Source organism: Myotis brandtii, unplaced genomic scaffold (assembly GCF_000412655.1).
Source record: "Myotis brandtii unplaced genomic scaffold, ASM41265v1 scaffold40, whole genome shotgun sequence".
In the NCBI taxonomy this organism is placed as follows: Eukaryota; Metazoa; Chordata; class Mammalia; order Chiroptera; family Vespertilionidae; genus Myotis; species Myotis brandtii.
This window is the reverse complement of record NW_005365372.1, coordinates 868860-880850: the sequence shown is the minus strand read 5'-3', so window position 1 is coordinate 880850 and position 11991 is coordinate 868860. Positions and strand designations below refer to the sequence as shown.

General features: G+C 33.1%; 1 protein-coding gene across 1 annotated transcript in view; it reads right to left on the bottom strand.

Moving 5' to 3' along the window:
• The window catches only part of RPS6KA6 (ribosomal protein S6 kinase, 90kDa, polypeptide 6), a 174662-nt gene that overhangs the window by 77704 nt on the left and 84967 nt on the right, over window positions 1-11991 (bottom strand). The window contains exons 7-8 of the mRNA XM_005873234.2: window positions 3763-3869; window positions 2087-2124 (exon numbers count right to left, since the gene is read on the bottom strand). Coding sequence (XP_005873296.1) covers window positions 2087-2124; window positions 3763-3869 — 145 coding nt within the window. The remainder of the gene's footprint in view (window positions 1-2086; window positions 2125-3762; window positions 3870-11991) is intronic.

The following is an 11991-nucleotide window of genomic DNA, read 5'->3' as shown; positions in this document are numbered from 1 at the left end:
ATCACATTTTCTTCCTGTTAAAAGCCTTGTGTCCATTGCTTATAAATTAATATTGATTCTAACTACTCTTCCCTCCTCATGCAGTTTAAGTCCAAAAGGTGCAAAAGCAAAATTTACTTCATAAGACTAAACATAAAACAATTTGAAATAATTATTCACCCAATTAACCTTAATGTAGAAGAGAGATATAGGTATGATTTATTCTACTTTTTTCCTACCTTTCTTTCTCATCCCTGACAAATAGATATAATTTATTAAGAAAAAAATGAAAATAATCCTATATAATAAAAGGTGAATATGCAAATTGTCCCCTTGGGAGTTCAACCAACCAGGAGTTTGACCACTCGCTATGATGTGTGCTGACCACCAGGGGGGTGCTGTGGAACAAAGGAAGGCCCAGCCGGCAGCCGGCAACCGGCAGCCGGCAGCCGGCAGCTGGGAGAAGGAAGGCCCCGATTGGCCCTGATCGCTGGCTAGTCCTAAGTACTCTACCCGTGCACAAATTTTGTGCACCGGGCCTCTAGTTAAATTATAATTAGTTTTGCAAGTAAAGTTTGAGTACTACAACACAAAAATTACATATTATATAAAATAAAACTCAAATCTCACCTCTTCATATTTTTCTTTCCTTTTCCTTTCAACACTTTTAAATCTACTTTGCTTATTTTATATATGAATAAGAAAATAAGGCTATGAATCAATAAGATTCACTAAACATTATCTGAACTTTATCACATTTGCTTGCATTTTCAAGTTAACAGCTTCATACTTTATCTTTACAATGAAGGGGTATACTTAGGAGTTTTAAAGCAACTTACCTTTAAAGTGTACTGGTCCAAAATTCCCTGTAAAGACCACATCTTCATTTTATCTATTTTAATATTCTGATAATTAAATACAGAATTTACTCTCTATTTAAAACATAAGTAATCTTTTGAGATTGGCTCACTCAGCAAAATGCCCTGTGTTCATCCAAGTTGCTTTATATATCACAAATTCTTTCCTTTTTATAGCTGGGTAGTAGTATTCCATTGCATGGATGTATGTTTACTCATTCACAGTTTAAAGGACATTTAGGACATTTCTAGTCTTTGACTATTACAAATAGAGCTGCTATGAAAATTCATGTGTAGGTTTTTGTGTGCACATACGGTTTTATTACTCTAGGGCAAATGCCCATAAGTGTGACTACTGTATAATTCTATTTATATCATATTTTCAAAATAACAAAATTAGACATGTAGAAAAGATAACTGGTTGTCAGGAATTAGGGGAAAGGAAGGGAGGGTGTAACAATAAATGGACAGCACAAGAGAGTTCTCTTTGTATTTGTAGGATAGTTTTGCATATTGATTGTCCTGGTGGTATTCAACTCTATATATGTGATAAAATATCACAAAGATGAACAAAAAAGAAATATATGCAAAAGCTAGTAAAATCTAAGTAAAGCATATAGTCTAGTTACTTATAATGTACCAATTTCCTGGGTTTGATAATGCAATGCAGCTTTGTAAGATGTCACCATTGAGGGATGCTGGGTACACAGGACCTCTTGGTACTATTTTTGCAACTCACTATAAATCTAGAGTTATTTCAAAATAAAATGTTTTTAAAATGGTATAATAAGGATATTTTGTGCCTAAGAAGCCTGTGAGGATTATCACATTGTATAAATTCTTCAGTATTAAAAATAAAATACACCATGTTTTGCAAATAAAGAACAAAATTAACCTTGGATTATAAACAGTTGGTTTAAAAGTTTATAATTCACTGTTTTTCAAATGTGATAACTACTTGTGATAACTTTTCAATCTAGACTAAAACTAAGATAATGTGCTTTTACCTAGAAAACTAAATGTCATTTCTGAATTAGGGCAGCAACTCTATTGTATAATTTTTTGGTATTATAATTAGACCGTATTCAGAGCTATCTTATCTACCCTTTAAACTATTTTTGTACACAAAAGAGAAGAAAAAATGCGAATTAAATCAAGAAAAAGGAAAAAAATGTTAACAGGCTTAGTTAAATACTAAAATAATGAAAAATATAAAACAAGCTTAGGGTAGAATAAGAAAATTTGCATACCTGTTAACTTGATATGTCCTATTTCATCAAGCAAAATGCTGTAAATAAAAACTTACACTCAATAAGATGGAATAAAATAGCTTATATAAAACATTTCATAAAAAAATTTTCACAAAATTAAAATAGGTCAGTGTCTTTTTGAAATACTAAAAATAAATGATTAATTGAAAATCAATGGGCTTTTCTTGTTATCCAACAACAAAAAGAGAAAGAAAATGACATGTATTTTGCCCAAAGTAACTTCAATCAGCTACTTATACCAAGAAATGCCCCCACCCCTCTAGATCATTTATAGTTCTGAAGATCTTAATGAGTATCATTTTAATCATAAAATGTATACACATTCATTTCTCCTATTGGACTCCCATTTTAAAATAAATTATTCTTGAAATATTTCTGGATTTGTATGTTAGAGCAGTACAAGGAGGCCAAATCATTTCTAATAGGATTCCATCCATTTCTTTAACCAACATGTTTTTAAATAATGCATTCATTTTTTTAAATCACAAGCCATGCGATTCCAATACACTTTAATTTTTATTCAATTTTTAAGTTTAGCAAATCAACTTTTCCTAGACAATACTTTATATGAGTTTCTATCATTTTCTTTAAAAATTTGGTAAATATAAATTTTAAGTTTCAATAGAAAATCTTTAGAAACACCTTAAAATAATTAAAATAGTATTTTGTATCTCTTTCTAATCATTGTGCCCAGGAAGTTCAAAGCCATACAAATCCTTGCACTATTAAGAGTCATAAGCTTGTGTCACTTAGAAAACATCCTTGGTCAAAGCATTGGAATCCAGTTCATATCAGGAAATGAGTGGGATTCAGAATACCCTGAGCACCAATGTCCAGACTAATATCACAATTTTTATAAACATATTAGTTGACTTTTTGCTCCACTAGTTTCCCTTTTTATCTTATTTCCATTTAAAGTCATGTTTGCAGTTATGGGTCTTTGATAACTGAAGATCACAGGCAAGCCACACAGAGTTTTAAACTTTTGTAATTGTGTTTATACCATATGGTCTAGTGTCCTATTATTGATTATTCAAGGGTCTTTGGTCATTGGTGGTAGCAAGACTTAATGGTTTTTAGCCAGTGGTGCCACAGCCAGATTTTACTGTAATGTCTAAAGGGTCAAGTAATGTTTTTGTACCACTATCATTTCAAATTTGGGTATTCTGCCATAGAGCGATCTGTACTGGGCTGAAACTTGACATATGTAATACTCAATATTAAGGTTTATCTCTGCTTGGTAGCTTCTTAGAATAATGAGAGCTGTAATGTTGACTCTTGTGTTCTTAGAATTTAAATGGCATAGCTTTCTAAATGATTTTGTCCAAGTTTAACAGTCCATTGTAGGAGCTTTGTGACTTTAATTTCAGTGTTTTTGTTTTGCTAAAAAATATACCAGTTTCCAGTAAAGCATCATATTTTTATTCACTACTAAATGAGAATGCATTGGTACAAACACTATCACATGAATAAATAAAAATGAATAATTGGAAAAAAAATCAATGGGTATCTTATGAACATTATTTTCTATAAGTTTCATATAACTGTGACATTCATACATATTTTCATATAATCTTTAAATAAAAGATGTAGTGGAGAAAAAAGTCATTATATAACACTGGTAATAGAGATATGTAAGGAGAATATAACTGTACTTTTCTGGCTTCAGGTCTCTATACACAATTCCTAGTCGGTGCAGATGATCCAAAGCAAGGGCTAGTTCTGCAAGGTAGAATTTCACATCTTCCTCTGTAAACAGAACCTAAAATAAAATAATAATTTACCATTTGATCATTTGTCAATATTGTATTTTCAAAAATTTACTTCTTTAAAAACCAGTAAACAGACAAATCTAGAAAAAAGGAAATATGAGAAACAGATGGAATGAACCACTTTTAAGAATCTTCTTCAATATTAGCTATTGAAATATAAATATTCCTAAAAGATATTTTGTAGTTTGCATATCTTCTTAAACTGACTGCACTATATAGGATTTACCCTTTATTTTAATATGATTATCATTTCTAGTACTCTACTACAATATTGTAATACCTACAAGATCTTTAAAGTATACAGGATATTTTGGTTTAGCATTGGCAATTCCACTATTTCTATTTTTTTCTTTCACTGTCTATTACATCTCAGATTTTTCTCTTTCAGCAGCTCTACTAACTCAAAGTTTCTAATATACCAACACAAAGTATTAAATTAGTAACTCGTTTTAAACAAAATCCTAAACCAAATCTTTGTCCTAAGGGATAGTTCCAGGCCTCTTCTGCTAATAAAGTACATGAGTTTAATGGCACTGTATTCCTCAATCATTTTATGCCTGGGAATAGAGCTTCTAGGATGATGTGAAAAGAACACTGGACTTGGAACCAGAATTAAGAGTATAATGTTTGACATGTCACTTAGCCCTCTGGCCTTCAATTTCTAAACATGTAAAATAAGGATAATAATATCTGTCTATCTAACAAGGCTGTTGTGTCAAATTAGTTTACATGGGTGAAAAAAACTTCATAAATTGTAAAATGCTATGTGTGTAACTATGAGGTATTATGATTGTAGATTTATGTCTACATTCATAAGTGAGTGTTAATTTACACACAGAATTAGGTGCTACTCAATCATTAGATGTAATTTTTAAGATTTATCGAGGGCTTCCGATTGGCAAAACAACTAACTTGTCTAGAAATTTTCATTTTCATTGGTTATTTGGATTACTAGGAAAGGGTAAATTTTGAATGAAGTATCATAAAGATTTTTTAACTGGCTTGCCCATTTAGAGTTATGGCCACTGAATTACACAATGCAGATTCAGTTTACTGGTAAAATTGCAAAGAATGAGCAGCTAAAGATAAATTTTGATACTCTACTTACTTTTAAAAATGATTTATAGAAAAAGATTGTTCATTAAGTTTCAAGAGAGTCCATTTGACATAATGGCAAGAGTATGATAACATCATTCCCATTTGATATTTCATTAAGAATAAAAATACTGCCCTGACCAGTTTGGCTCAGTGGATAGAATGTCGGCCTGTGGACTGAAGGGTCCCAGGTTCAATTCTGGTCAAGAGCATGTACCTTGGTTGTGGGCACATCCCCAGTAGGGAGTGTGCAGGAGGCAGCTGATCAATGTTTCTCTCTCATCGATGTTTCTAACTCTCTATCTCTCTTCCTTCCTCTCTGTAAAAAATAAATAAAATATATTTTAAGAATAAAAATACCTGTTACTTTAACTTCTGAGGAAGGCTAATAAAAATGTTCACTGAAACTTAACATATAAGAAAACCCTAAACAAAAATCTTGCAAACTCTAAATTAAAGAAACTATGCCTAGGTTATAGTTTATGATAAGCATATTATCTTGTTATAAAATTTTCTCTGTAGAAAGCCTCAGGATAGATGCAAATAAACTTGACTAAGTAGAAATTACTTCCAGTCACTTGACATTCATTAGGTTATTACAATCTTCCAAGCAATGCTATGAGGTAGGTATTATCATCACCTTACATTTGGAGAAAAAATCAGTGATGAAACAGCTTGCACAGAATAACACAGTAGGCCCAGGATTTGAACTCAGGAATACTTCTCCCTAAGAACTTCCCCTTCTCCATAAGCCGCTTCTTCCATATGCTGGGTTACAACTAATTTTTTAAAAGTTTTAAGTCCCTTAATATTAATACTTTTCTATTCATTAATCATTCTGTCAAAAGTACACTGAAAATGAAAGCAATCTAAAACCCTGGTCCCTGAGGTAACCATTGCTAGTCTTTTGCTGTTTGATACTCAATCAAATCATTCAGGTATGTATGTATATATGTGTTTTAACACATTTGCGATCATACTAATACACCCACAGTATTTACTAGCCTTCTTTCCCCCTATTTATTATATCATAAGCATTGTCCCATATCTTTAAAAATTATTTATAAAGAAGTTTCAGTAGTGCTATAATATCAACATACTAATTTACCATAATTTACCAAAATGTTCATTTAGGTTATTTCCAGTTTTTCACTATTTTAAATAATTATTCAACATGCATATATTTTTATATTTATGATTATTTCTCCAATATGAGTTCCTGAGAAATAAAACAAGAAATATTGGGTCAAGGAGAAGAAATAGTACAATTTTCTTGACATACTCAAAAATTATTTTGCAAAAAGGTTACAATAATTCCCACTCCCATCAGCAGTTTATAAAAGCATTTGTCTTATCACATTCATGATAGCACTAAATATTGCCCTTTTAAAAATATTTTCTAATTTGATATAAATGACATAAATTCCTTTAATTTAAATTTTTATTGTTAGGCTATACATTTTCTTCATGTCTAGTGGCCTATTGTTTTAAAGAATTGTAAGTAATGCTTTTGCCTATTTTCCAGTATGGACTTACTGTTTTTTCAATAAGTATAAGCTTGTTAAATATTAAAAATGTCAGTTCTCCATTATATTACTTGTTAGTATTTTCCCCAATTTGTGCTCTTTTTTGATGTTCAATAATTCACAATTTTATGTAGTCAAATTTACATAATCATTTCTGTGTGATTTTGCTTCATTATTTTAATGATTAAAGAGATCTACATTCAATAGTCAACTACACATTTAGCTGCATCTTCATTTAGAATAATTATTATCCCAGATTTAGCACTTTAACATAAGTAAAATTTATCTTCGGGTAAAGATGACATTTTAAAATGATTTTTTTTTCTGTAATATGTAACCAATTTCTCATATACTGTTTACTGAACAATAAATATCTTTGTCTATAACTTCTGATAATTTTTCTAACATAGTATATGTTAAGTCATATATACCAGAATATCCCTTGGCTATCCAGAATGTGTCTAGTCTTGTTTTGATAATATGTTTTGCTTATAACAGCAGCTTTATAAAGTTTTAAGAGGTAGAGCAAGAAAATGGTATTCTTTATTTTAAAAATGTCTTGGTATTTTTCATCTGCTTGCTTCTCCAAATAACCTGGCAAAATCATTCTGTCAATATCAAACAAACAAAAATTCCTATTAGTGGATTTATTGGGAATTTCTTAAGCTGATAAATTAATTCTGGAAGAATTGGCAACTTTACCATTATCAGTCACTCATCCCAATATATTTTCTTTATATTAGCAAAGTAGAGAATGACTTAAGAGTTTTTTGTATTTGTGTGCATGTGTATTTTAGAGAAGAGATATTTGAGGAGGTACCATCCTTTTAAAATATGCATGAGGCACATTATAAAATTCTAGAAATATAATTTTAAATTATTTTTCTAAGGCATAGATAAAAATCCACATTTTGGATAATGTAACAGTCTTTCTGCATACAAGTGAAGTATAACCAATAAAAAACTCCTTATTAATAGGCTGTGTATAGATATAACCATTAAATCATTTTTCAAAGCTTGTTCAATGCATATACTAATTTATTGTTTTTTGGGAAATGCATTTAAAATGCTTGCTCTTACCTAATATTCCAGACTTAGGAATCAAAACTTACTGACTGCATCACTGTGCTAGTATGGGTTTAGATAGTCCCACATCGAGAATGGAGGTCTGAAGAGTTTAAAAAAAAATTAGAAATGACTACAAGAATTCTCATACACATTCTTGACACTTCTACAATCTAACTCAAGAAATCATAAATACTTGAGCCTTGTTATACTGTTTGTCCCTCTATGTCTTGGGATCAGCTTTTAACAAGGTCCAATAAAGACCCTCCTTGGAAGGGGGTCCTATACAGACTCTACCATATTCTGAATTCTGTTCTATAGTAAACAATATACCAAGATCACAGTCTATATTCATGCATGGTATAATCTGCACAGGAGGGAGACATATATAAGCCAGAGACCTTAGCCAATTAAGAACTGGCTAGCATCCCAGAAGCACACTGTTCCTTTTTCATAGCAACTTTCCAAACTCTGGGATTCAACAGTAGCTCCTCCACACTCAACATTTTAATTCTGCACGTGAGATGTTGAGTCACAGTCACCCAATTAAAGTGCTACCTCCAGACTACCACTTTAAGACAAAATGAAGTAGACAAGGACAGGATTTACTCTCCCACCTGAAACCAGTAAAGCACAGAACAAAATATATGAAAAGACACTTTTCAAGACATTAAACATCAGGCAACAAAAGGACAGTGAATACTGAGAGATGAGAAACAAATGAGATAATCCCTACAACTCTCCTAGCTTACTACCTGGAAAGAGTTTTCAAGCAGCAGTGTAGGTACGGCTAAGTCAGGCAGAGTCTGGAAGACTCCCTGAGGTGATGAGACAAAGCAGAATCTGGGAAGAAAAGAAGGGTAAAATTCACAAGATAGAGCAAAGAAGGAAAAATTGCAGACAAGAAGAATTGAGTTATATGTACGACCTTCCTCAACTATTCAGCAGAGAAATACTCAACACATGTGAGTGAAGAAACTATCCTGATCCAGGAAAAGAACCAATGAAAGAATTAGAGAAACTGATCCATGGAGCTCAAACAAGGCCAGGAACAATTCCTGTTACCTCTGGCCAGAGCAGAAAACCTTATAATTCAGAGGTTATTAGATACGCAAGTGGGTTTTGCATTAAAGTAGAGGAAAATTAACCCGTAATTAAATGCACCTCTGATCCAGTTTAACAACCAGAATTAAACTAGCTACACATTCTTGAACAAAGCTAAATACTATTTATAAGAATACAAAAATATCCATCACTTAATAAGGTAAATTTCTGAATGTCTGTCATCCAATAAAAAATTGCCAATTATGAATATGAAGAAAATATCTGAGCTCAGGAAATAAACAATGCTGAAGGATTAAGTGAAATAATATGCAAAACATACAAATGACCAGGAAAGGGCCTGTTCCCACCAGTAGGAGTGAAAAACTTAATAAGTCACATGGTGTTATTTAGAGTACTAAGAAGTCATGATTCAGTATTGGAAGAAAACAATCCTAGATTAAATTCTGCTCTGGTCCCACATAACAAAGATAAAAATGAGACTTAAAAGGTTAACTGCATCAAATAACAAAGCTAGATACTACTTATAAGGAAACATAAGTATTTAGAGTAAAAGAAAACTAAATTCATAATGTCTGCCATCCAATATTAAATTACCATGCAATTGCACTCCCATTGAAGCAAAAAAAAAAAAAAAAGCAACAGATAATACCTAAATAAATAGCTGTGTTGCAATAAAACTTTTTTTTTTAAATTGGCCATATTTAGCAAGAGACAATAAATACCTGACTCCTGAGTTAATTACAATAGCCCTGGCTTGCATGGCTAAGTTGGTTGGAGCTTCGTCCTGTGCAGCAAAAGGTGGGGGGTTTGATTCACGGTCAGGGCACATACCAAGGTTGCAGGTTTGATCCCTAGTCAGGAAAGATGTGAGAAACAACCAACTGATGTTTCTTTCTCACATCATTGTCTCTCTGTCTCTGTCTCTCTCTCCCTTCTTCTATCTAAAATCAAATTTTACAAACCCTAAAGCAGCCCCTAAAGTAAAACAAGTAGTGTAGATAAAAAGTCAATCACAGAAAAAGTAAATAAAATTGTGAAAGTTCTTGATCTTTAACAATTGAAACATGAACTTCAGCAAGAGACAAAAACAAAACCGCACAGTTATAATAGTCTAATAGCAATTATACTGCACAATTCAGTGATTGTAAAGTTACCTGTAACAAGCAATGTTTGTCTCCTATTTTGATACCTCTTAAACTTATGTCTCTGTATGTTTTTGCATTTTTACTGACTGTAAATATTTGTTACATTTTTGGTTAAGATAATTTAAAAGTACCATTTATTATTATCATTTCTACTAATGCATTGATGAAATCAATAAAGAACCTGCATTAAAAAAAATTGCGGAGTAAGGTGGGAAAATAAGGGGGGTGTGACGAACAGATGGGGCCAACCAAAAAAACAAAAACAAAAACAAAACACACACGCCACAAAACCGATAACTATAGAACATTGAAAAAAAGAGAGAGAGAGAGAGATAGAAGAAGATATAACCAAGTGGAAGAATACACCATGTTCATGGATTGGTAGAATTAACATAATTCAAATGTCCATACTACTCAAAGCAATCTATAGATTCAATGTAATCCCTATTAAAATACCAATGACATGTTTCACAGATCTAGAACAAATACTCCAAAAATTTATATGGAAATAAAAAAGAACCCAAGTACCTGCAGCAATCTTGAGAAAGAAGGGCAAAGTTGGAGGGTTCACAATACCAGATATCAAGCTAGCTTACAAAGCCATTATAAACAAGATAGCCTGGTACTGGCACAAGAACAGGCATATAGATCAATGGAAGTGAACAGAGAACCCAGAAATCGACCCAAGACATTATGCTCAATGAATGTTTGACAAAGGAGGCAAGATAGTCTCTTCAATAATTGGTGTTGGGAAAATCGGACAAGTACATACAAAAAAATGAAACTATACCACCAGCTTACAACATACACACGAATAAACTAACAATGAATAAAAGACTTATATGTAAATCATGAAACCATAAAAATTTAGAAGAAAATATAGGCAGCAAAATATTAGACATCTCATATAGCAGAATTTTCACTGATATGATGATTAGGGCAAGAGAAACAAAGGAAAATATAAACAAATTGACTGCATCAAAATAAAAAGCTTCTGCACAAGAATATAAACCAGCATCAAAATGAAAAAGAAACCCACTATATGGGAGATATTTACCAATGATACATCTGATAAGGGGTTAATTCCCAAAATATATAAAGTACTCATACAACTCAACCAAAGGAAGACAAACAATCCAATTAAAAAATGGGCCAATGATGTAAATAGACACTTCTCTAGAGGACATATACAAATTGCCAATAAACATTTAAAAATGCTCAACATTACTAATCATCAGAGAGAGGCAAATTAAAAGGACAATAAGGTACCACCTAACACCTGCCAGAATGGCTACCATCAATAAATCAAAAAACAACAAGTGCTGGAGAAGATGTGGAGAAAAAGAAACCCTCATACACTGCCAGTGGGAATACAGTCTAGTGCAGCCACTATGGAAAACAATGTGGAGTTTCCTCAAAAAATAAAAAATGGAACTGCCATCTGACCCAGTGATCCCACTTCTAGGAATATATCCTGAGAAGCCTGAAACACCAATAAGAAAGGATACATGTACCCCTATGTTCATAGCAGCATTATTTATAATTAGAGGCCTGGTGCACTAAATTCATGCACTCAGGGGGAGGGGGGTCCCTCAGCCCGGCCTGCACCCTCTCGCAGTCCGGGAACCCTCGGTGGATGTCTGACTGCCAGGCCTTGGACATCCTTAGTGCTACTGAGGAGGCAGGAGAGGGTCCCGCCACCACCGCTGTGCTCGCCAGCTGTGAACCTGGTTCAGGGTTTCTGGCTGAGTGGCGCTCTCCCCGTGGCAGCGCACTGACCACCAGGGGGAAGATCCTGCATTGAGCGTCTGCCCCCTGGTGGTCAGTGTGCATCATAGTGACTGGTCGTTCTGCCATGTGGTCGATTTGCATATTAGCCTTTTATTATATAGGATAGCTAAGATCTGGAAACAGTCCAAGTGCCCATCAGTAGATGAGTGAATAAAAAAGCTGTGTTACATTTACACAATGTAATATGATGCAGCAGTAAAAAAGGAGGATCTCTTACCATTTGAGACAGCATGGATGAACATGAAGAGTATTATGCTAAAGTCAGTGACAGAAAGACAAGTATCACATGATCTCATTCATTTGTGGAATCTAATGAACAAAATAAACTGCTGAACAAAATAGACCAGAGACATAGAAGCATGGAACAGACGGTCGAATCTCAGGGCAAAGGTGGGGGTGAGTGGGTGGGGGGGAAGGGATCAATC